The 27,700-nt window shown below is 26.3% G+C and overlaps 1 protein-coding gene across 1 annotated transcript; it reads left to right on the top strand.

The window, feature by feature from the left end:
- The first annotated feature begins 982 nt into the window (after window positions 1-982).
- Window positions 983-6,610, top strand: LOC135923674 (dopamine beta-hydroxylase-like). The gene is made up of 11 exons (XM_065458554.1): window positions 983-1,096; window positions 1,168-1,221; window positions 1,312-1,461; window positions 1,707-1,925; window positions 2,029-2,115; window positions 2,350-2,529; window positions 3,596-3,698; window positions 4,380-4,546; window positions 5,001-5,183; window positions 5,246-5,305; window positions 6,485-6,610. Exons 1-11 carry the CDS (start codon window positions 983-985, stop codon window positions 6,608-6,610), a joined length of 1,443 nt encoding a protein of 480 aa, XP_065314626.1.
- The last annotated feature ends 21,090 nt before the right edge of the window (window positions 6,611-27,700 follow it).

Genomic DNA, 27,700 nt, shown 5'->3' with positions numbered 1-27,700 from the left:
AGGTTGGGCTTATCTGTGCCAAAAAAAGATTGTTATTTTATTTGTTATAATTGTAAATAATATTATATAAATAAAACATATATGAATAAAGAAATTTTTTTGTGTCTCATAGGAAGCCTGATAAACCACTAGATTCGAATAGCTCCATCGATGATCCATCTAATCACTTGTTTAGGGCTACTAGGTTTAAAAAATCACTTTTACTAAACCTTTCTTGGAAAAAATATTATTAAATATTTAAAAAATATAACAGTAAGTGTTTAATTGGTATTTTGCAAGATCTTATTCGATCTTTATTTAAAAATTGTGCCGACTAACCCTAGTCTTTCTTATATCTGGACCGTTTGTCCGGTCATCAATAACTTCGTCCTTATTAAAATTTTTAAGAGCCATAATATCTTATTATTGCGGATATAGCATTTGCAGTTAACATTTGGTGTCTAACTTAACATTTACATTGTAACCATATTTTCTCTGTCAACATGGCACTATATCGCCGATTTCTATAATAACCTCTTTGAAGATCTATTTTAGTTGCATATTATGACTCAGCTTATATGATCAAATTTTATTCCATTCGAGCGTACCTTTTCTTTCATTCCTCGTTCTAAACCTCTATCCATCTGTTTTACGGATATAAAATATTTGTAACCATCTATCGATTGTAGCGACCACTTTAATTTTTAACTATGTCTATATAGTCATTCATCAAATTTATTCCGTTATTTTTAGCGTGATATATCATGTATATAAACAAACTAAAAAAAATTTGTATTAAATTATTGCAGTTTTATATTAATGCGATTTTAACCATAGCACTAAATTTAATTAACAAAATATATATATATAAGCTAGCCAGATGGAATCGGAAAATTTAAAGTATCCCTATTCCCTCATGCTGGATTCAGAAAACAAATTCAAAATTTTTTGGAAGGTAAACTATACTAGCGAGACTATTTACATAATATATCGAGTCAGAAACATGACTGCGAGTGCATCTTGGGTAGCGTTCGGCTTCTCTGATTACGGAAATCTGATAGGATCTGATTTATGCATTTTCACGCCATTTAATCAAATCGAAGACGGCAGAATGAAAGTTTATAATATATAATTATAAAAGATGAAAAATGAATTTAAAGAAATAACGAATATTTAAATTATTTTTAGATTAATAATCAAATATATAGGACAACCGAAGACCAAAAAGGATTTATTGCCATAGTAATTTCGCTATTTTTTTTAATTAATTATATTTTATTATTGAATCGGTTTAAAATAATATATATATATACACACTATAATATATGTTAGGACTCTCATGTGGACTCAAACGGATATCTAAAAGAAGATTTTCATCAAAATTATATTCTAGAAAGAGTTCTCAGCCAAGGTAATGACAGATATTTTATCGTTAGCCGCAAATTCAACACTTGTGATAAGAACTACGATTATACTTTGGATGTATAGAAAATAAACTATATTTTTTTACAATATCAATTCCTTTAAAGTAAACTAATTTTATCGATGAGAATGGAATTCAGTAAAACTCCAATTATAATTCATATGGCGGTATTATAAAATAACATGAGTATAAATTAATATTTAATTAAGCCTGAAAGGGTTGTTGTTCAAAATATCGTAATATTTTGAAGCGCTTTTACTAATATTATTATATTTTTTTCTACAAATACTAAACTAATTTAAAGAGAGGTACAACCCATGTCTTATATATCTCAGAATCCATTCATCCAATTCTATTCGATGCCTCAATACATTCAAACAATTTATTCCCTATGGCAAAAGAGAGTAAAAGTGGTTTCCAATGGGGGTTTAACAGGGCCCAATTACTTAAATCCCAAATAGTTACGGGTAAAGTGACAAGTGAAACTAATGACACACATATTTTCCACATTACATTTGATAAAGTAATAATAAATATTTGTAATTTTTTGATTTTGATATATAAAAAAGAACATTGGCTAACCATATAATGTATATATTAATTATTCCCGTTTCATTTATGGACAGGCTCCAGTACCAGCTAATTCGACAACTTACTGGAAAAAATTGATCAAATTGCCCGAATATTTTTCAAAAAAGCATCATATCATAAAGGTATACATATAATATAAAATAAATTAATACATTTTTTTAACAAATCACTATGTTGAGGGTGACTCTTTAATTTTTTTTTCTACGAAAAATGTTTGTTAAATTTCAATTTGAGTTTTAGTTGGCTTTCCAAAGGCTCTTGAGTTTAGACAATTTGCAATGCAGTGTATATATTTGTACTTTGATTTGATTTGTTCGTTAAAAACAAAAATTTGGAAAAAATATAATACGATGAAGTACCAAAGCAAAATATCAAAAGAAACCGAAAATGTTGTTCACCATCTTATGCTTTTCCATTGTCAAATTCCGAAATTCATTATCCCCGATTTCTATGAGGGTCCAAGTGACACTCCAAATGAGCCAAAATTATATAAAAAATGCAAGAAGGTTATCGTTGCTTGGGCGATGGGGGCTCAAGTAATAATTTTTATTCCGAAATATATACCTATTTATTTTAATATCAACCTCAAACGAATTTCGTTGAGTTATAAAAATACTCATAAAAATATATTTCGTTACATGATATAATTTAAAATCGTTCGCAGAAATGCAATGTGTTAAGTTAGTGGCTAAAAGTTATAAAATACATTTAGCTAAAAAAAATATGACTGAGTTGTAAATAAGTATTAAACAAAATAATTTCTTGATCCAATATTCATACATAGTTAATTATAATGAAAAAAACAAAAAAATTTAAAAACTAAGTAGTCATAAGTTAATTGTAGGATGTAACAAGTCCGACCATACAATTAAATAGATTGTAACTCAATGGTCACCCCCTAATAGATCTCGTCTAAATTTTAATTTGCTTGCTTGTTTTAAATAGGCAACTATGAACTTTATAATAAAATATGTTTATATTCATGGGCTTAATCAAAAAAATTTGTTTTTATAACATCTCAAAAAGAAATTTATTGAAATAATTTAATCTGAAGGGTAGAAATGAGAGTTTTTCAAAATTTCTCATCAAATAAAAAATTAGCTATACTTATAAAATAGGATAATAATGAGAGACAAAATAACAAAACGAATAAAAACATGTTTCATGTTATTATAGATATATAGGTATATATATGATAGCGTCAATATATTTTTTCTGGCAATTTGTTTTTTTTCAACTTAAATCATTTTTTGAGCACGTTTTTTTAAATTTAAGAATTTGATTTTACCGGAAATGTATTATATCATGTTAGGAATACTCTATAGATTTTAGACAAATTCGCTATGAACTTTGAACTTAATATAATTTATATTAGTTTTTTCCATAGATTTTTTATATAAATGACTCAAAGGTTAACGATAAAATTTTCTACAATTCATAATATAGATATTTTAAAAATTCTGGAATACATTTCAAGTAATATCTGATTCTTAAATTTTAAAAAAACGGGCTCAAAAAATGATTTAAAGGAAAAAATAACACATTGCTGGAAAAAACACATTGACGCTATCATATATTTTTTAAAACTTATTTATCAATCAGCCCTTCATTTTTCCGCAAGAAGCCGGGTTAACCCTGGGCGGTTCCGATCAATCCCTGTATGTTGTATTGGAAGCACATTTCAATAATCCAAATAATTATGATGGTATGAATAACAAAGCTTATAATTTATTGGTGATAGATATATTTAACCCAGTAAAATGAGATTTTTAAAGTTAAATAACTCGATTTTTGATTGTTACTTTTAACTTTAAATCTTTTATTGAATTAGAGACCTGTGACAAGGGCGTCACTAGCCTTTACAATCTCAGGGGCTCCAAAAATTTTTAAAATTATTTTCAAAATTACCTCTATTTAGCTAACATTATCTAAAATTGCCTCTTTTTTTTTGGCTAACTTACCTTTTTTTTTTAGTGGTATAAAAAATTAAATTTTTCAGTGGGCTCAACCCCCTTGTACTTCCTCTAGAGACGCTGACAAATGACATTAAATTCATTTTAAAATATTTATTTCGCAATGTATTTCAACTTGTAATTAAGTATCCTTAATGTAAATTTCGAACAATTTAGCCGTTTACTTGGTAATACTCTAAATTCATATTTATTATTATATAAATTTTTGATGTAAACTTTAAAAAAATAGCATAAAAATTCACGGTATGTCTAGAATTCACATTAAGGGTATTCAATACATGCTGGAGTACCAGGTCAAATCAAATATTTTTTTAATTTAAAAATCGCCATGACTAAATTATTTAAGAATGAGAGATTTTTCAATCTATTAAGACATATATTCCAATTGAAAAAATTTAAATTATTCATTATAGGTATTTTAGATTCTTCTGGATTTTCCATCTATTTAACTTCAAAACTAAGAAAATATGACACTGGTTTTTTGGAAATTGGCTACGAATATAGTCCGAAACTAATGATACCACCAGGGCAAGAAAAATTTTTGGTACATGGATATTGCGTTCCAGAGTGTACGAACGGGGTAAAAAAAATAATTTATAACAGCGCTACCTCATCTGACTAATCATCTTTATTACATATTAAATTTATTCTAAATTAAGAACAATTATTTTTTTGCTTGAATATATATTTAAAAATATTTTAATTATATAACTCAGAATATAGGAACCTTTGAAATTAGTCGTTGTAATTATAAAGAGTCAACCACATATATTTATAACATATACTATATTAATACGCATAAATAAACAAAAATAGAATTTATATTAGTGTACATCCAGGATTTTATTTCTAGGGGAGAGAACGGGTTAATATATTCTATACTTTATAAATTAATAAAATTATTAACTTCGTTAAAGGGGGGGGGGATTCCCCATTGTCCTTCACCTCTCCGAAATTGTTTTTGAATAGGAAATTGAAAAAATCCTGCCATATAAATATTGTATGATAAATTTTATAAATGAAATATTTTTAAGGGAATCCCAACATCTGGCATAACAGTCTTTGCTAATCAATTCCACACTCATCTACTTGGCAAGAAGATTATAGCTCGCATAATTAGGAATGGCGTCGAGATAGGCGAATTGAATCGTGACAACCATTATAGCCCTCACGCTCAGGAAATACGACTCTTGCCCAAAATTGTCACCCTATATCCGGTATAAAAAAAATTTCAGTCATTTTATAGATTATTCCATTATTAATAATAATAACAAAAAAGGGAGATCAATTGATAGTTACTTGCTTCTACGATAGCTCAATGAAAAAAATCATAACAAACGTAAGTCAGAAGAAATTAACACATCGCACCTCCTCTTCTGGTTTTAAGCAGAGATGCCACCAATATCTACCCTATAATATTTATATATAAAAATTACTGAAAAGTAGACAATAACCTAATCATATTTTATTTATATTCACCAAATCTGTATATTTTTGAAGGCAAATTTTTTTAAAAAATAAGGATTAATTTTTCAAATTGAATCGAAAATATTCGTCCTTTAAAATTAAATATTGGTTTTTTAAATACCTTATGCTATTATTTTTACCTAAACGGTAAAAAATTATTCGTACAGAGTAAATACTATCCTATTGATTAATTAAAATTGCAAATTTTGGAATATTGGTAAAGTATATTAAATAAATTTATGAAATTTTTTAATTTAAAAAAAAATTTAAAAATTATGAAGTTGAGATAGTGTTGGTAAACGACCCACTTAGAGTCGATAGAACGGCCTGATTAAAATTTTGGCCAAAATAATATTATGTGAGTCGAGATTTGTCAAATAGAGATCCAAACCTTTCTGCCATCTATGAGCAAAAAATCCAAGCATACATAATATTATTTTGGAAATCATAATCGGCCGTTTTTAAAAAAATTGACCACAATAAAAGTTTTCTTTCTTTTTTTTCTTTTATGATTGTGATTATTTTTAGAAAGGAGCCAGCAAAATGGAAAAATATAAAAAATAACCTTAAAATTTTTTATTCTTAGTAGCAGAATAATAAAAGCCTTTAAGAAAGATCAAGATACAACTGAAAAAAAGAAAGCAAGAGAATGGCAACATTTTAAAAATTATTTAATATATAAATAATAAAAATGTTTTTAAAATTAACAATTATAACAGTTAAAATATTATAAAAATATGTTTAATATTTTGCAGGAAAAAGTTTTTTAAGTGCAAAATTGGATCGAAAAGCTATTCAACTAAATCTTTTAATATCAGCACCGTGATATCGGCAAAAATCAAAAATGGTGGGTATCCCTGTATCTTTGGAATCATCCTATAAATTATCAACTTTTATTTTAATCAATGCTTAAAGGCTTAGTAGTTAAATATTTTACATAATATGCCGGTGCTTATATGAACCCCCCCCCCCCATCCCACTCTTTCAAATTTAAGATTATTGAAATTTTTTAATCAGCTTTATTATCATATCATATTAATTAAACTTTTAGGGAGGACTAGCTACAACCGATGAAATGTGCATCACTTACTTGTTTTATTACCCGAGAGTGAATCTTGAAAGATGCAGAAGCTCTATTTCAATCGAAACTTTAAACAAATTCTTTGCATATAAGTAATGGGGAAAATATATTAATAATAATATGCTCTCATTAATATATAATTAACTAACGCATCTAAGAGGCTGCCTTAGATAACTTTTTTTCACGCTAAATTTATAACGCTAATTCTATTTTTTTTATCTTAGACTTAACAGCTGATTTGCTTTTCTAGATTTTGTATCAAAATAAAGAAATTATTAAAATATATATTCTGTTTATTACTTAAAAATATATTAGCATTCAACAACTGATATTAAAAAATTTGTTAACTTTTATCGAAGCTTTAAATAAAACATAAAACATTCCGGCAAATTGGAGAAAATTTCAGTTTTTAGAGGAACGTTGCCTAAAAGAAGTGATATGACGACCTCTAATAGGCATAGGCTATAAATTAATTTTTTATTTAGATCAATAAGTTATATATAATTTTGTACATAATGTTTGTTTATATTTGATAAAAATAAACTTCTTTTGAATTAAAAAAATTTAATTTTCGCTGACGAATTTAAAAATAATTTTATTTTTTGTTCAATTTTTGAATTTAAAAATATATATCTTTTAATTTAAAAATTCTAAACTAGTTTTGATGATCAAGGCCCGGGAATTTATTAATATATTTTTTTTTAAATATTGACTACATTTTGTTTCAAATATTAATATTTACATTTCCAATAAAGCAATAAATATGATTATGAGTATTTAAATGAAACTCTTACGATATATGACAGCCAAATACGGAATCAATATAATAAAAGTAGTTTATGGGAACCACAAAATGTCGAAAAATTGATTTTGCTTAACGATAACTCACCTGTTCATTCCGACTGCTCAAACTCAGATGATAAATCCGTATTGGTAAAATAAAATCCATTTTTTTTTATTTCTCTCCTCCTTCATTTGTTAAGTACGTCTTACAATTTGGAAAATTTAATTTTGCCGAAAATGTATTCTTGTATACATTTTTTTTATATATTTGAAACTATTTGATCATAACTTTTAAATCAATTTAATTTTACATTGGATATACAATGAATTGACTAAGATAATATTTAATGATGGATGCTAATATATTATATATAATGATATACAATATTATATGAATTTATGGTAAGATTATGGTTTATGAGTCATAAATAGCATTGGTTATCATTTATTTATTTATCTATCCTATGATTGGTTGAATTTTATTAATTTTAAGCATATATTTTGATCAACATTCTTTAAAACTAAATAAAAATGAGATGCCAAGGATAAAATTTAAATAAAGGGAAGGGTAAATAGGGTAAAAAATATTTAAGGATTTAAACTTGCAAATTGTAATTCAGAAACCTATTCCAATTGTTTTTCTTACTTAGATTTCATACTTTCATGAATTATAAATTTCATTAACAGAGGATTCTTTCTCAATGGTCACTTATATCATTACTTATAGGCTTCTTTCTAATTACATATTATCTGAGCATACAATTAAATACTCTTTAAACAAAATATAAAATAACAATATATATTCTTTATATTTATGTATAATAACTCACTATTAAAAAATTTTAAAAAAAATATAGCAAAAATTTAAAAAATAAATAATAAAATTACCAATCATAACAGATAAATAAATTAAGGATAACCATTTGTAATTATGGTTCACAAACTATAATCTTACCGATTACATTTATTTAATTTTAAAATTATTATAACACTACGTAATATTAATATGAAATTTAAAAAGGGTCTATGTGAAGGGCATTTTGAATATATTTAATAATATGAAATAATTATATATAGAATTTTGCATTAAATACTTCACTAAAGATAACTTTTGGCAGACCCCTTTTAAGTTCCAAGATTGAAAATTTACCAAAAATAATATTTAAAATTTAATTATGCCTTTAACTCAATTTGCTATTTTATAATCAAATGTATTTGTACCTTGAAATCTCAGACAGTTAATTAATTTATATTTAAAAGTTTCTTAATAATATAAAATGACTGAACCCACTTTAACGGGTACAGTTCAAGTTTTTAAATAAATGTTTAAGTTTAAGCTAGTTTTCATAAATTTTTTTTAAAAAACCCTGATTTAGGTTCGGTTTGCAAGCCTGCCTGAAGATTTTTAAATAATCATTAAAAGAAACTAATAATTTATTTCTTAGATTGACCTTTATGTTTAATGAATAAATAATGGATAATCCTCTACTAATTTATACCTCATCATAAAATGTGGTGTATGTATGTTTTTACATCAGTGGCGTAGCCAGGTTTGATCCATGGGGAAGGTGGGTGGGAGGGGTTTAAATTTTTTTTGGTGGGGGGGGGGGGGGCTTCGCCCTTAAACTGCATTTGAAAAATTTGCCAATATTTTGTGCTTTATTAGTGTCTAACTACTATAGTAGCCAGCATAAATGAAAAAAATATTAATAACAAAATTTTGGCCAAATTTATGATTAATACGTGACTGAAAGCATTATTCTGAAAATTTTATCAATGTTTAGTCGATTGTAAATTTACTAGATCCATTCTGTGTAGAAAGAAGAAAAAAAATCGCCCCCCAAACCTCCCATTTTTTATGATCACTCAATATATCTTATTCTGTTAAAAATAATTATTTTAAAATTTTTGCATATAACAAAATTTTGCAGAGAATTTCATTATAGATTTTATTTTTTATTAAAATACTTTAGTATAAATAACACCCCTTTATTTAACTATGTATTTATTTTAATGATAATACACAATAAAATAAATTTCAAAATGTATAAATTTTATACAGATTATATTAAAAATTTATTCTAAATAACCAGTGGCCCCTACACTTTCTGAGCGAATGAAGCAGAATACCCCCCTGAAAAGTACCCCCCCCCCTCGAAAAAATGATAATTATTTTATGACACCCATAAATTCCAAAAATAATTTTTATTGCATCAATTTTTAATATTTAACAAATAATATTGGTATTATCAAGTAAAAGCTTTAAATTTAATTTGACCAAACCATAGTATTTACACATAGTTTTAATGGATTGAACCTGGATTGAAGGGGGGGGGGGGGTTTAATAAAAATTCGATATTTTTTTCAAATAAGAGGTAACAACTATCATAAAAGTAATAAGAAAATTCTCATTCCCCGTCATTTTTGACGGGCTATCTATTAGTATAATATAAATATGCAAAAAAATATACTTTATAAATATTATTTTTAAATTAATAATTTAGATAAATTAGGGGAAGAGAAAGCGAATTTATAATTTCATCAATATTTAATTGTTTAAATAAATTTTTTATTGATAATAGGGCTTTATTGAGAAATGAATCTTTCATGGTACTACGAAGTCTTGTTTTAATTAATTTAATTTTACTCATGACTCTTTCGGCAGTATATGAGGTTGTAGGAAGTGCAACATATAACACACCTATTTTAAAGTTAAAAAAAATTTCTATATTTAATGATGAAAGTATATATACCTCTCCTTTTTGGAATGTAATGTTTGAAGTCTAGAACTTTCAAAATCAAAAGGTAGATTTCTCTCCTTCATAAAATCTTGTGCCTTTGAAAAAACATCCAAAAATTTATTGTTATTATCTATTAGATTAAAAAATAATTAAGACAATAATTTATATTATACTTCTCAAATTTATCAAGCAATCTTTTGTCAATTGAATTTGATTTATTGCAAACCCTATATCCTTCGAAATGGTTTGCAATTTTGTACAAGCCAAACTTGTTATCAACAATATTTTATCCAAAACACAAAGTGATAAGATAAAATCAAATTTTTCTATTCTAAAGACTATAGCACTAGTCATAGTGGAAGTGGCAGGATCTTCAGAATCCTTTAAATTTGTTAAAGCTGCCCTCAACTCATCTAGTATTCCTAGAACATTTCGAAGTTCTTTAATTGATTGGCATAATTGAACAATGATTAAATTCAATCGATGACAATAACACCAAATAAAAGCTGCCTTTGGCGCCTCTGCTCTAATCAAGGCCTGCACATCATTGATTCTTCCACTCATGTTTGAGGCGCCATCATAACTTTGCCCAACTAGAAATTCAAGGGGTAAATTCATCGAGCCGAGTTTGTATATTATATTATGCTTAATATCGAGACCTGTAGTATTTCCCATACAATATATGTCAATCAGTCTTTCAACAGGCTTCGGCGTCTAACTATTTTCAACATATCTTACTATCAAAGCTATTGCTTCTGATTTCGAATCAACTATGATTGAAAAGCACCTGTTAAATGTAATCTCATTTTGAATTTTTTTTATAACCATATTTTTCATGGTTTAAATGAGAATATTTATGTTATTATATGATAATAGATTTGAATATAATTTCGTTTTTAATCCCTTATTTTTTTATCCCTTTTTCTTTCTTCATTTTGTTGTATATACATTTTTAGTACAGGTTCAGAATCTGCAATAATTTTAATAAGGGCCATCATATTGTCTTCTTGTTGCCTGTTCCCCCAGAAGGCATGGTTACAAGATATTAAATAATCTAAACAACTTATTATAATTCTTATGATAGAACAGTTATTATCTACACATTCTTTCTGGGGTGTAATAAATTTTAATATTGAATTTTTATTGTGAGAAAGCCTTCCATAATCGGCCATCATATGTGCCTGTGATTCATGCAGAATAATATCACGATTAATATTCTGCCATTTATCTAGACCTTCACATGTCCATTTTGAATTTGTGTGTGGACCTCCAAATAAGAGACATGTTAAGCAAAAAACTTTATTCATTTTAATACCCAATTTCAAGCAATTTTGCTATTGTCAATATTAGTTTTTTCATAAAAGCTTTCATTAAAGGATATGTTTCTATTATTATTATCTTTGGGGAATAAATAATGTGTAGGTTGAAGAGCTTCTAATTCTAGATATTTATCAATTATAAAATTGTCAATTCTTTTTCCAACAATATTGATGGGATCATTTGATTCCTAAGAAAAGAGAGGGAGGGAAGATAAGATATTTTAATTAAAATATGAATGCTACTATCTATTCATATTATGCTTAGAAAAAATTAGAAAAATTTCCCTCAATATATATTAAATTAAATATTAAGTTGGGGGGGGGGGGGGTATCTTATTATTACATTTATAAACCAGAAATAACTTGATCATGATGGATGTAACAAAACAATAAAAGAATTAAATAATAAAAAAAATTTTTTTAAAAAAAGTACCTCCACTCAAATTTACTGAAGCAGTTTCTTCGGACCCCCCCCCGTTGTAGGGGCCCCTGTAAATAACTATATTTAAAAAAAATAAAATAACAATAAAATATGAGTAATTCTTGTACGGTATTTAAAAAAATCTAATTTCAAAAGAAGGAAAATCGGGTTCGTGCTGGGTCGGGCCTAATATTTTTATAAAAAATTCCGGCCGGGTTGGGTCGGTACTTGGAATTTTTTTAAATATATCTAAATATATCAATTTTATGTGAAATTTTTTATGTAAAATAAAAATATTTGATTTTATTTATAAAAACTAGACGCCATATAACATATATCTTTTATTTTGAGTAATTATAAAAATTAATTTCTAATTTAAATAAATTCGGGCCAGGGGAACAAAACTTTTTAAAAAAAATTCGGGTTCGCGCCGGCAAAACTTTATTGCAAATGCAATATTTTTATTAAAAATAGTATAATATATAAATATTATAACTAAGAATTCATTATAATTATTTTGAATATAAAAATTTTATGTTATAATAATATAGTAATTTTATGATTTGATTTTATAAAGAGAGGTCTACTTTTCTCTGAGATTTGACTAATTCATCTAGAATCAAATTTTTATCTAGAATAATCTCCTAATAAATATTTAATATTGCCCATTTAAACCGCTTTCACCGGTGCTATTTCTTAAATAGGTTTTTAACCTTTTCAAAGTTGAAAAAGACCTTTCATTAGTGTTGATCTCAAAGAATACTCTATTCTGTCAAAATTTTTATACCAAAATTCGACATCATAAAGTAACTTATCATACGATCCTGATAATTCATCAGAGTAAAACTCTGTTTCTTAATATCCTCTTGCGTTTCAAGTGTATTCAGACTCAACCGGCAAAAGAAAATTAAAGCTGTTTAGAATAAAATTGTGACTAATAAATCTTTCCTATAATTGAAATAAAAATGTATCAATAAGGGGAGTAAAAATTTTTATTTTATAAAAATCCTCAATCGTAGATGCATAAATATTTAAGCGATTGGACTATCTAGAAACTATTCTAGGTTTAAAATTTTTAATCCCAAACATATTAGTTAACACCTTTACTTTCTCATTATATTTATCAAATTAAATGATTATTCTTTTATTTAAAAATTATAAAAAATTAATTAAAATTTTTAAAACTATCTAATTAGTTTAACAATATAAATTTTATTATTAAATTTATAAATTCTATTTTAACTATGCCAGAAAAAAATTTACAATATATTTTTATTGTTATTTAATATTTATTTTACATATAATTTTTAATATTTTAAACCATGTTATCATTTAAAATTGAAAATTCTTATTTGTTTTTTTAAATATATTTCATTTTCATATCATACATAATATTATTTATAAATTGAAACCGTTTTTTAAATAAAATTATTCGCAATAAGAAAAAAAATTTTAAAAAATTTTCGGAGGTTAGGGGAAGGGTTTCAACCCACAACCCCCCCCCCTTGTCTACGCCACTGTTTCACATCAAATAAACAATATGAAATTTGACCAATACTTGTAGAAAAAAGATGAATGTAGTTGATATAAGATTTAAGCCTTAAAATTATAGTGAAATTTTAAAGAATTTATATATTTCTCTACGATGTAGTTGTGATAAAGAGAATGATTTTGATCATGAGATAATAATGTTAACATTAAGTTTATAAAATAAAATTTAATTAGCCCTCTTAAAGTTTTAAAATAAATTATTTAAAATTGAATATAAATTAAATTATCTTTATAAACATATATTATATTATAATTTTAGGTGAAGCAGAGCATGCATACAATTTTAAGAATTCTCTACATTAAAATATATATTAAACAATTTAATCAAATAAGTTTCCAGAGAGGGTCGAGCTACATCCATTGCCCCTTTCTGCGGCCACTCATTTAATACAATATTATATAGTATATTATCAAAATATTAGCTTTTTACTAACGTTGTAGACTGGATTTGAGCCGATTTCTAAAAACGGCTAACTCTATATTTTAGCCAGGTAAATATTGTCTAAGCCTCGAGACTTCGCTAATAGATTTCCAAACCTCTGTGCCATCTATGACCAAAATTTTCAGGCTTGCCTAATAATTTTCTGTATAAAATATTGAGTTAGCCGTTTTTAAAAATCGGCTCAAATCGAGCTATTTAACAGAGCCAATGCGTTATCTACCTAACTCAAACTCACGTTAACAGAAAATCTTCCTGATTTCCATAGGAATCTTACGAGTTATCAAAAACATTTTAGAAATAGAAATATTGTTAAACTTTTGAGATATCACATAAAAGTTGTGCAGCGATTTGTTTTTAAATTTTATTTGAATCCATTTATTGAAGGGCTCATATTTGAATATTTTTTTACTTCTTAGGCTCAGCCTGACAACATCCTTCCTCAAGCTATTCAAAACCCATTTTCTCCCGAATTCGATCATTGTGATAAAGCGTATAATCAAATTTAAATTGAATATTGTTAGAGTTAATCAAATTTTATTTACTATATATTCATATTATTTAAACTTCCATAAAAATAAAGATTAAATACAAAAAAAATTACTTTACACACGATACGCAATAATTAGGAATTATTTCAATACCTAAAAACTAGTTATTTATTTGTAACACATTATGTTTATTATTATGTTGTTATTTATTCAACACTAAAATCGTATCTTCATCTTAGCTATCTTATATACATTAATTACCTCGTCATTTTGTTATACGTTTCCGTTATTTATTTGTTTTTATTTTTTTTATTTTCATCCATATATATACTTGATTGTTAATAAAGTTAGAATAACTCAATATATTTTCTGTTTTATTTAATTATTATATGCGTTTTAAATTATCGAGGATTAGTTTAGGAAGGGAATTATATAATATTCAAAATATTTAATTCTAATTATAAATGGATTATATAATGACAAATTCATAGGTGTAGCCGGGCCAAGATTTTGCTATGGGGTGGGGGAGGGACACTTAGATGGGTTTTCCCTATAAATTTTATTGGAGGCATTTAGGTCCACTCAGGCTCGTATGCAGAGGGGAGGCAGGGGGCATAGTTGAAGGCATTATATTAGAATTTAAGGAATTAGGGCAAATATAGATGAAAAATTTCATAAATTATGTCACTGTTAAGTCAAAAGCAGAGCTCTATGAATTTAATATCTAGCTACCTTGACTCGTAACAAGGCAAGCCCATCGTTTCAATATTTACTTTGGATTTATATATATATATATACACGTATAAATTATTGTGAAAAGAATTATTATATACTTTTTCTTAAATTTAATAAAGCCTCATTTAATTCTGATCTTAATTCCCTACACAGATATTTAATTCTTTCCTGACCCTATTATGGAACATTTTTAAAGAAAATCAACCTCAATGTCCATCAACTCAAATTCAAAAAAAACCTATGAAGGTAAAATTTTCTGACATTCTGATAAAGATAATAAAAAAATTTGATAAAAATCTGAACGAAGATTCTTGTAAGGATGACTAAGATTTTTTGAAAATAAAGTTCTTTAAATATTTTTAATAAATTCCCTTAAATTTTTTATTTATTAAATATAATGCAACCCTTCTATGCTCTGTGCCAGCTGAACGTGTGTTTAATAAAGCAAAATTGAACACCTAGCGCTCTTGTTTACCTATTAAAATTTTGAAAATCAATTCTTGTAAAAAATAAATAAACAATTATTACTAAAAGAACTATCTTATAATATATCATTTTGCATAATTTTATTTTTATTAACTATGGAGGAAAAGTAATTAAAAAGATATATTTAGTATCTTTTAAGTAACGATTAGCGTTTTTGACTATCCAATAATGAGTATTTTTTTTACAAGGTAATGAGTAACAGAAACGCGTTTCTTTTTCCAAACGTAACGAGTTACGCGTTTCTTTTTCGAAGTAATGTTTAGAGCACTAATTATAGTCATTATTTTAAATAATTAACTTTTACTTATTTACTATTCATTTATTGTTAATATGATATATTGTATACATTTTTGAAGTAAGGTGTTTAATTAGGAAAACTTGGCTTCTTAAAATGATATTTACGAGAAGAGACAATCTTTCGATGATTACCCCTGCCCCCCCCCCTTGACTAATAAAACAGAGAAAATGAGAAATATTTTCGTTTGTAAAAATATTTTAGACCATTAGCAAAATCTGGGTAAATTTGTAGGCAGGATATTTTTATCAGTTTAATGATATTTACTATAACAGGCACATTTCCAGGAAAGAGGACGCCCCCCCCTCCTTCATGCGACTATAGACTTATTATATTAGGAATATGTAGTAGGGTTAGATAAGTTAAGACAAGATCAACACTACCAGAACAATTAAAGTGTATGATAGTGAGCCAATAACTTAAATGAGTTATAAAAAATATTTTCACAATAATTTGTAAATTCATAATTAAAATAATTTCTCGAATAATTTTAATTTATTTCGTAAAATACAATAACAAAAATATTACCTGCAAGCTATATTCAATCACCTATCTCTGCATTGAGTGAAAACTAAAATTTAGTTCTATAAGTTCATTTATGAATAAAATAGCTAATATTCAAAATAGAATTATAATCCAAGCTTTCAGTTATTTCTATATTTTCTTGGTACAAATATTATATACAGAAAAGGGTTTTTAGATTTTACCGAATTGTTTTATTTAAGGAAGAACTACCTCCATTAGTTTTTACTTTTAATGCATTTAAATTCATTCTATTTGATCGATAGTTTTGATAATTTATTAATAGAGAATAAAAATAAACGTGTAATTTAGTTTAGATGTGGCCTAATAATGTTGAAATATTATTATATCGATCATGATTTTATTTTGATAGGTTAGGAATATCGGGCTTGTTTAGATATAAATATCTTCAATAAAAACATCCGACTAAGTCATATTGTAATTTTAAAATGTTAATAAAGAAATAAAGGAATATATTACATTTTGAGTCAGATAATATTAATCTTTGATATATATATATGTAGAATAGAGTAAAAGATGTATAATTTGGGGTATTTGACTAAAATTTTGAGTCCCAATCAAATTCCTTTCTACTATTAGAAAGTAAAGAGTCTTGATAAATTGGATCCTAGTCCCCGAATTATATTGCATTCATAATAAATATAGAGTATAAGATATTATATATCGTCATTCATTTATGTTCAAATTTTTTTTTAGGGAACATAAAAAATTCAAATTTTGAAAATAAAAAAATTCAGCCTCCATTTCTATAAGACGTCGCCTCTGCTATGTAACCTGGTTATCATAATAACAATTAAGATAATATTTATATTTATTAAATTAAAAAACGAATTTTAATCAACAGAAATAGTAAATATCATTTTATAATTGAATTATGTTGCATTTTAGGCATCATGGGGGCGTGGGCGTCATAAATTAAGGGGTCTAGATAGCTCAAATATGCGTCAAATTGTTTATCCGTTTGTAGGCATAGATTTTCTGAGAAGTTGATTATTAGGTAAATCTCAAAATCATCTAAAGGCAAGATTTAGGGGGGGGGGGGGGCAAAGTAAAATTACAATTTGTTATTCTATAAAAAAATATTTTCAAGAAAAAATTAAATTTTTTTAAAATGTATTTTAAAATAGTTGGCTAATTCTATATTGACCAAATTCAAACTACTTTTTAATTTGGATATATTTAAAACTTAAGCAGCCTACAACCCTCTTAATTTAAAAATAAATATTTATGGAAAAACGGGAGATCTTTTTAATTTAATGCAAAAAAAAGCATATTAAACTATAATAATAAATATATTTTATCAATATAAATTGATTCATTCATATTGATATTGGCTACATGTATTCCAAATTATTAATTTTTATAATAATTTTTTTTAAAAATCTATAGATTTTGATTAAAAAATTATCGTCAGTGATGATAGGGGGGGGGGAAGCTGGGGGCGGGGCCAATGTGGAAACCCTCAACCAAATTTTAAAAATGAATTGCAACACCTACCTACCATAGAGATTCCGTTCATTTTTATTTAAACTAATAAATCTTTAATTAACTATTATAATATGTAATGACATAATATATATCGATTAAGATCCCGACAATCGTTGAAGAAATCGTTGAAGACCTTTCATCTTCAACCAAACTTTCATCAAATCTAGCTTACGTCAATTTATCTTCTGATACACACAACATATCTAAAACTAATTCACAAAAGTCATAGGCATATCCAGAATTTTCTAGGAAGGGCATTTTGGTGGTTTAACAAAATATATAAGATTTTAGGCCCACATTTTGTAGGCATTCGGTCGAATCACATTTTTTAGAGATGATTTTAGTTTTACACTAGTTTTCCCTTTAAAATACTTTCTTTTTGAAAATTTCAATTATAAGGCAGTGTTCGTTAGAATTTATTTCCGTATAGGCCAGGCCAACAGATTTTGAACTAGATCAACCTATTTTGGTTTGATTTAAGTGCGTACGTTAAATATTTATTATTTGTTATTTATATATTTTAAATAAAGCAAATATCCTCTTCTTTTTAGGCAATTTAGAGTTAGATAGACGACTAAACAGAATACTATTTTGAAATAAGATGAAGTCATTTTTTTATAGTGAAATATTATATTTGTATTTATTTTCTATAAAGAGGTGGGGGGGGGGGGGGCTTGTAAGGAGGATTATAAACTAACAATATTATGAAAACTTTTTCAATAGTCAATAGGGAGGGGGATTTAGCAAACCTTCTTAATTATTCCTATGACTCACTTATTTTTTAAATTTTGAAATTCATTTATGTATACTTAGCTATCTCCGTTTTTTAAATAAGCATATATCCTCATTTAAACAAACTAGATCGATTTTTGATCTCTCACAATTAAATTAATGCACTGCCTTTCTTTCTTTCTTTTCATATATTCATACATAGAAAATTATTTTATTAAAAAAATTTACACAAACTTACCCCTAAAGACTTAATTCGCAATTCTGAATACTTACGTTCACAAATTCATAGCGTTTTTCATTCTAAAGGAAATAATATAAATCTTTGATATAATAATAAAAATTTCTTCATTCAAATGTTGTATTTTTTTTGTAACTAAAACAAAATTTTATAAAAAACGTTAATAACAGATAATATATAATAATTATTATATATAATAATGCTTTATAATATAATATGATTGTAGTAAGTAAATGTAATTTAGAATCATATTATTCAAACTTTAATAGTTTAAGAAGATAAAATAATTGAAGAAAATGCTTTACAATGTGGTTATCCTGCTATCGCTATGAGGCAATGACGGTAAAGGAGGGAAGTCAATGTTATATAGGTGATGAAGCTTTTTGAGTGCCCCTCTCTCCCTGGATTCCCCCATACCGCATCCCAATTCTCCACCTTGAGATATTGAGGACAAAGGGGCTACCTTTCGACTCTCAACGGCGCAACTTAGTCTAATATTGCAAGTATTTTTTTCTTGTATACAAGGATAGTTATCATCATCATGTTTAATGACAATCGGGGACGCAAACGTGATTTTTTTGATAGGCTTATCTTTAATTTCTTTAGGGCCATTGGTATCTTTGGAAGAATCATTCCCATTTTTAAAAATCTTTATAATTTTTCTCGATTCGGAGGATGAGAAAGCCGAATCATGATCGGGGATTTTATGATAGTTATCGTCATTAGGGTCATCCACCGTTGTTTTCGGGAAAAGTTGACACCTAAAGTTAATGAATACATCATCAATTATTATATATTTTTAAAAATTTATTTAAATCTATTACACCATTTATTTGAATGAATAATCATTATAAGAAGGAAGGTTTTTTATACGATGATATATTTATCTTGTCATAAAATTTAAAAAACTATTCAATTCACTTCTCAAATGAGGAGCCTAGCAACGGGTTATAATAATGATTGTAAGCAAGTAGGAACCCCTCATTAAAAAATAAACATTTATCAAATACGACATAATCTATTTATAGTAAATTTCTAACTTTTCGTTTCGATCCTTGACACAGCTGTGACTTCCTTCATTTGCGACTGCGTGATAAAAGCAATCACTTGGAACAATATAAGAAGAGGATGAATGTGAGTTGTTGTGAATGTCGTATACATCGAGGTCCTCCCGGTGCTTATAGGCTGTCACTTTTGGTCTTGGAATTTTATAGGGTTTTAGAGTCCAATAGTATTCCATTGTGCAGAATAATTATAGTTGTCGGATAAATTTTCTTTAGATATAATTAATCACTCACGAAATAATTTTTTTAGCCATTGAGAAAATAAGATTTATATTTTAGTTAAAATCATGATTTTAAAAAAAGAATGCAAATAATATTTATGATATTACATTAGAATAAATTATCTTTTCATAAAAAGAAATTTGATACAAGAATTTTTATTTTTGTAAATAGTATAAATAATTTATATACCTGATAAAAATTATATGCCATCTCATAATCATTTCTTTATAATAATACTTATTTTATATTATATTATATTTGCAATTAAACTTTTAAATAATTTTCTAATAGCATTTTATTTTATTTGAGATAATTATATAAAATAGTTTTGTTCAACTCTACTTTGAAACCTAGATTAGGTTGCGAGAGATGGAAGGAGTAAACGCGTGCGGCAGCACGCTAAAAATAATTTTGGCGCTAATAAAATACATGAGCGAAGCTTTTTTTCATGGCCCCAGGTCATTTAAAGATTTTTATTATTTTTTTAAATCGAGCGCGATTTGAAAAATAATGAAATTAGAATATGAGTTTTATTATTCAATCAAGTCGAGGTGGAAGTCCTTTAGCTAGACTCGGCATGATAGTGGTCAACAAAATAAAATTTTGTATCTATTTTAGTAAAATATGATTTGTTGTAAAATATTTCTATATATTTGTAACAACTTTCACTGTAATTATTATTTTTCTTAAATTTTATTAAAGTGTTATTTTTACAATAAATTACAGCAAGTTAAACAATTTTATAGGAAAATTTTTCACAAAGAACCAAATTATTTAATCATTTTAAATTACATAATATCTCGAGATTAAACATTTTGAAGTGAATGGGTGAAAAAAAAATGGGTATTTAGTAAAATATATTTCTCCCTGAAAATTTATTTTTATGAGAATCAGGGGGTAAAAACTGAATAATAATTATAAGTCTCACCTTTAGATAATTCTTATGTCTGAAGTGGCGCGAAATTATCATCATAATATATCATGTATACAATTATTGCGCAATTTAAACTCTAAAATCCTTTGCTTATTTTAATATGTGTAATGTGTAATGAAATTTAAACTATATATCTATAAATCTACCATCAATCTACCAATAAATTTAACCTTTAGAATATATATTTTTTTAAATTATTTAAATAAAAAATAATATAATTAAAATTAAAAATATATGTAGTAGTATTTGATCCTATTAAACTGTTTCGAAAGGCATAAAATAGATTTTATTTAATATAAATATTATATTAATAATTTATTTTAATCATATTTAACCTTAATTAATAGACACATTTTGTTGTGTTTTTTTATTTGAAAAGCATTTGAATTGATAAATAAATAATTTTAACCTCCCTTTTTGATCGGAATGGAATCCATTATTAGTTACATATAGTATTAGTAATATAGCAAATATACATATTTTTTTTTAATATTTAATTAATTAAAAATTAATTTAAAAAATTAGGCTATTATGTTAATCTTTGAGGCATCAATCAGAAGTAATAACGATGAATATATTAGCTTAAAAAAAATACACTTATTTTTAACTAAATTTAATCGCTAAAGTTCATTCTTATATAGTTTTATAGCAAAATATTTTTTTAAAAAAGGATGTTAACAATTTCACGGTAAATATAATCTTCTTAGACTGGGGTCGATAATGGGCATGGTTATCTATTTTACCCGAATCATGTTTTTACGAGAGCGTATAGGGTAATTTATAATCTTTTAAATATCTAGAAAACTCCTGTTCAGAGTTGTCAAAATACGAATATGTTGTTTCTGTATCTAGATGTACTTTTATAAACTGTATCTGTACCTAGATGCTATTTTAGCGGTATCTATTTCTATTTTTTAACAATTATTACTTATAATTATATACTACAAGCATATTGTTAAAATGTAACAATTATTATTTATAATTTAATAATATATTTTCTATATGTATAAATTTTGTACATAAAATGATATAATTTTTTTTAGCTTACTTCAAAATTTAAATTTTAACAGTAGAATTTTAAATTTGGCATTTCCACACCTTACATAATTATGATAAAAATGTATCTTGCGATAAACTATATCTTAATGCAGATACATTCTAATACGATGTATCTGTATCTAGATCCATTTGAAAATTAACTTTAACACTCCGCTACTGTTATCTTCCAAATGACTAAAAAGTATACAAGAATAATTAAATATCTATAAAATGATATATTGTATTTTTATTACATTCGTTCTATTTATATTTAAAAAAAGATCAGAGAAAGTTTAATGAATTTGAATAGGCTAAGTTTCAATTTTTTTTAGAATTTTGTTATTTAAGAAAAAGATTTAAAAATATTCAACAAACATTTTTTGACTTGAATTAATTATATATTATTAATCTCCCAGGCTTTTAAAACTATTAGCAAACATTCCATTTTAATTTAAATATGGACCCCCATTATTTTCATGTAAAATTTAACGTTTTTATTTTAAATACCTCGTGTTGTTAAAGTAGCGAGTTACAAATATTTTTGCGAAATGTAACTGTAACTAGTTACTCTATAAAAGTTTTTTTAGATTGTAAGGGCAAAAGTGTACTCCTTTCTAAAATATATTTTTATATGATTTCTCAAAATTAAAACTGATGATCAGATCATTTCAAGAATTTCCGGTGACAAAAAATAATAAATAATAAGTGATATCTCAAAAAGTACTAATCAAAATGCCAAATTTCCATAAAAAACATCAAAATAATAAATTTGTATTGTTGTATTTTAAAGGGCATGGAGTCATATAAAATTCCACGAAGGCTTAAAAATGCTGTTATATAAAAGAAACTGCAAATTCAATTTAATTATGAAATTTATATCAGTTACAAGTTATTTTTATAAATGTAACTAGATACCTTTTCAAGGATGTAAAATGTAACGGTAACTACTTATCCTTCAAAATTAACATTTAACATCACCATTTAATACCTAGATAAAATGCGAATATTTAGTTGAAATCATCGATTTTGCACATAACTACACAAGATGTATATGCATTAGTGTAAAGAGATCCCAAAACATTTATATAATATTTATTTGGAGGGGGGGGGGGAGTAATGGTTTGCTGGCGATTGGATTATGTAGGGACTAATCATAAGGAAGTGGGCAAATAATAGTATATTTTTAAAAAATCGATTTTAAACATAATATTTACGAGTAGAAGGAATCTCAATTTTACTAGTTTACAAAAAAAACATACAATTTCATAGAATATCTAAAATTTATTTTTATTTTGAAGAATATTTTTATAAGTTATTTAATATTGAGAGAAGGAAAGAAAACCCCACTTATTCTCATATTACAAAATTTGTTAAAGATAGACAATATGAAATGCATTCAAAATTTATAAATATATTTTTTATCAGTTCTTATATTTGCGATTCAAATATACATACTAAAATAATTATTATAAAAATGTCACCTAATAATGTAAGTGTCCTCTTTTTATTTCTTTTCATTATATTTCATAATTACATATTATCAATTTAATGTTGTTTAAAAGGCCAATTAAAAAAATAATATTTGTATAACATTTTCTTTTTCTTTGCATTGTTAAATAATAATGAATAGGTATTCTTTGCAAGAAAAAAAAATTTCGGAATTCGTCTTTTTGTGTGTAATACAGTAGATATATCTGGGTCATCTAATTACTTTATTTATGTTAGAGGTGTAAAATAAAAATAATGACCAATTTTTTTAGGGGGGAAAATTAGACACATTTGAAATTGAATATAACCTTTTATAATATATTTATTTTTAAATTAAAAATATATATAGAAATAAAATTAATATTAAAATTAACATATCAAATATAAAATAAAATAAAACAATATTATATAAAAACGGAGGTGGGACTACAAGTTCCCAAAAAACACGAGTAATTATATTTTAAAATAGTGATTTGTAGGTTTTGTTTTAAAAAATAGAATTCTTTTGGTTTTGATGTAAGGGCTCGTGTCTTATCCCCTAAATTTTTAAGAACTTTAAAGTTCCGCTTGGCATATGTCCAAGGGAAGAGATAACGATCGGTGTAAAAATATAATTTGTGAATTTGGAATATTTCATTGTTTTTTTTCTCGGCTATATCAACCGGATTAGAAATTAAATTTTTGGGGAAAGAAGATACGCATGTGAAGTCCCAAATTAAGGATTTCCCTAAAGACTAAGGCACGGAAGTTAAGCCATCTGGTTTTAAGCCATCATCTAATGATAAATTTGTAGGCTCCAGGATGTTTGGTATTCGGGCCCATGGTAAGAGAACGGCTAATAGCTAAATTAATTGATGCATGCCTGCCTTGACTATATATACAATTTAGACCATGTCTCCCTTTGGAGTCTACTAATATTTTACATTTGATGCATGTATGTGGTTGAGCAATGTTACATCCAAGTCGATGGCCTATGGCAACACTTAATTGTTCATCTGATAAGAGGTTACCTAGGTTACGACTTGGTAATGCTTCCAACCATTCATAACCACTAGTACAGTCAGCATTCTGTTAGTTGAATATACTCCAAAGGGGGGTTTGATGAGATTATTTAAAAAAATTTTTTTAATTTTAATATTAATATTAATTTTATTTCTAAATATATTTTTAATTTAAAAATAAATGACATTCGTATTTTAAAAAAAAAAAAATTTTTTTTTATAATATAACGATTCGAAATGTTCTGTCTTGTAAAGAGCAAATATAAAAATATATATTGATATACATAGAAATGAAGGTGTATAATTGATGAAAGTTGCTAGAGCTAAATAACCAACCCTAGTTCGTATCAGGCCTTAAGAAATGTCATATTTTTATAAATCAAGAACCTCTTGGCTACCGGTATTTTGTTAGCGGCCAATCTAACCGATACTAACATTCTAACTCAGTTGAATCAATGTTGGCTATCAAAACCTAAAGATGAGTTTAAAGTTGTTAAATAAAAAAAATATATCACTGATCTTAAAAAGGTGAATTAGACATACTTACAACAATAAAGTTAAATATATTATGTGCGATTTCCAGTAGTTAGTGTTCGTGTGAGCCTTTGCTTCCAGAGTTTAATAGTATAAAACCGTAACTAATAACATTGGTTAGCGTCTTCCGTGTCCTAAGCAAGCATTAAAAGCTATGTAATCGATTAGATATGCATATGGTATCTATTCAATTGAAAATTTTATTGATTTTTTCATTATACTAATTTCCATTTAAAAATAGAGTGATGAATCACAAATAATTGGTAACCAGATCCCACTTGTCCATCATATTGTAAACATACCAAGGAAATAAGTTTGATTTATTTAAAACATTAAACCCATTGGCGTACGCAGCGGGGGGGGGGGGAGCAGGGGAACAAACCACCCCCCCCCCCCCCCCAAAGCCAAAATGCAAATGCCGGACATATTTTTCAAAAATATTATTTTTTATATTTTTATATTTTATTATAATTATTCATATCTATTCCTTTTTAAATTTTTATATTATTACCTTTTTCATTTACTAATTTACTTTATCAATTAATTTCATTTTCAAGTTTTCCTTGTGGCATAATATTTATCTATTATTTTTAAATTTCCCGATATTATAATTTTCAAATTTCTAGTCATGGATATTAGACTTTTTTTTAAAAAACGCTGAAGGTGTGAACTGATGATTTCCTCAAAAGAATCAATTCAAAAGGGGGATATGATTCCCATTTCATCAATAATTGATAAAAATAGGGTTAAATTGCAAAAGAAAATAGAGGCAATATAAAACTAACTATTGAGGCTATTTTATATTGTGGCTTGCAAGGCCTAACACTTCGTGGCCACAAGGATTCAGGAAGCTTAAATTTTAATAATAATGATAACGAAGGTAATTTCCGTGGACTTTTAAAATTTAAAGCATTAGGAGATCCTGTATTAATGGAGAGCCTCATTAGTACCAATAAAAATGCTACTTATCTCAGCCCTAGGATACAAAATGAGATATTTTAGAAAAATTGATTGTTGAAATCAATTCTGCCCATGCTTCTCAATTTTGGCAGATGAGACCACGGACATTGCTGGCATTGAGCAGATGTCGTTGTGTGCGCTATATATAGATACTCATAAAAACATTATCAAGGAAATGTTTCTCCAATTTATTCCTGTTTCAAGCATGACTGGGTCTTCTTTAGCTGATGTAATATTTGTGAATCTTAAAAAATTAAAAGTAATAATTAATCTTATTATATAATTATTTTCAAAAATATAGCTAAATATAAATATGATACGTGGGCAAGGGTATTATGGAGCATGTGCAATGAGTGGACAATTCAATGGGCTTCAGGCATTTTAAAAAAAATGCCCAACAGCTATATATGTCTACTGTGCTGCCCATTCACTCAACTTAGCAATATCGGATTCATGTTCTTTACCATTGATATCAAATTGCTTAGGTTTTTAATTATTAAAATTAAATTTTTTATATTTATATCAGGTAAAATATCTAGCATCTATGAGATGTTTAGATACCCCAAGCGTCAAAATATTTTGAACAGAATTATATCTGTAACTCCTTGCCCAACAAGGCCAACAAGATGGAGTCTTCGACATCAAGCAGTAACAGCTTTTATCGAGCTAGAAGAGCCGATTATTAATGCTCTTACAGAAATATCACAATGGTCTGAAAGAGATATTTCTTCAGAAGCAAGCAAGTTACTGGATTCAATACTTATACCAAATTTTTTTTTCGCATTAGAATGTATTAATAAATTATTTAATTATACAACTATTTTATGTAATACTTTTCAAAAACCTGATATTGATTTGATTGAGATGAGAATAGCAGAGACAATTTTATTAGAACTCAAAGAAATTAGAACTAATGCTGATGAGGAATTTCATATTTTATATGTTAATGTTGAATCAAAAGCAGAGCTATACGAGTTCAATATTTGTCTCCCTCGACTTGCAGTAAGGCAATCTTATCGTCCAAATATTAATATAGGGTCAATAGAAGAATATTATAAAATAAATGTCTTTATACCTCTTTTGGATACATTTATAACCCAAGTAAATGAAAGGTTTTTAATTCATCAAGAAGCACTTATCAATCTGCAGATATTACTTCCGGAAAAGCCCTCTGAACCTTTTTCAGATGATGATAGAAAAAAAAATATTTGGAAGATTTTTATCATGAAGACATTAATGTATCTCATGATGCTTTATTAGCTGAATGCCAACTATGGTATAAAATATTAACTATGGTTGATATAGTCCCAAAAAATTCTATGGATGCTTTGCATCATTTCAAACATCTTTTAGATTATTTTCCCAATATATTGAAATTATTATATATATTAGCAACTCTTCCCATTAGTACTGCAACTAATGAGAGAACATTCTCTTCTTTAAGAAGATTAAAAACGTACCTAAGAAGTATAACTTCTGAAAGTAGGTTGAATGGTCTGGCCCTTTTGAATATTCATAGGTATTTGAAGCCAAACACGGATGATATAATTGAAAAATTAGCTCACTCTCAACGAAGATGGGATTTTACATTATAAAAATATAATGTTTCTATAATATTTTTTGTGCTATCATTTTTTAATGTCTTATATATTTTTCTTTTACGTAAAAAATATAATTATTCAT

Source organism: Gordionus sp. m RMFG-2023, chromosome 1 (assembly GCF_954871325.1).
Source record: "Gordionus sp. m RMFG-2023 chromosome 1, tfGorSpeb1-WG-v2, whole genome shotgun sequence".
Lineage (NCBI taxonomy): Eukaryota > Metazoa > Nematomorpha > Gordioida > Chordodea > Parachordodidae > Gordionus > Gordionus sp. m RMFG-2023.
Note: the sequence above shows the minus strand (reverse complement) of the source record. Positions and strands in the feature narration are given on the sequence as shown.

Coding starts and splice junctions, on each gene's coding strand:
- LOC135923674 (XM_065458554.1), top strand. CDS start 983: ATGACTGCGAGTGCATCTTGGGTAGCGTTCGGCTTCTCTGATTACGGA. Junction 1,462..1,706: donor ACTACGATTATACTTTGGAT/GTATAGAAAATA, acceptor ACTAATTTAAAG/AGAGGTACAACCCATGTCTT. Junction 2,116..2,349: donor AAAAGCATCATATCATAAAG/GTATACATATAA, acceptor AATACGATGAAG/TACCAAAGCAAAATATCAAA.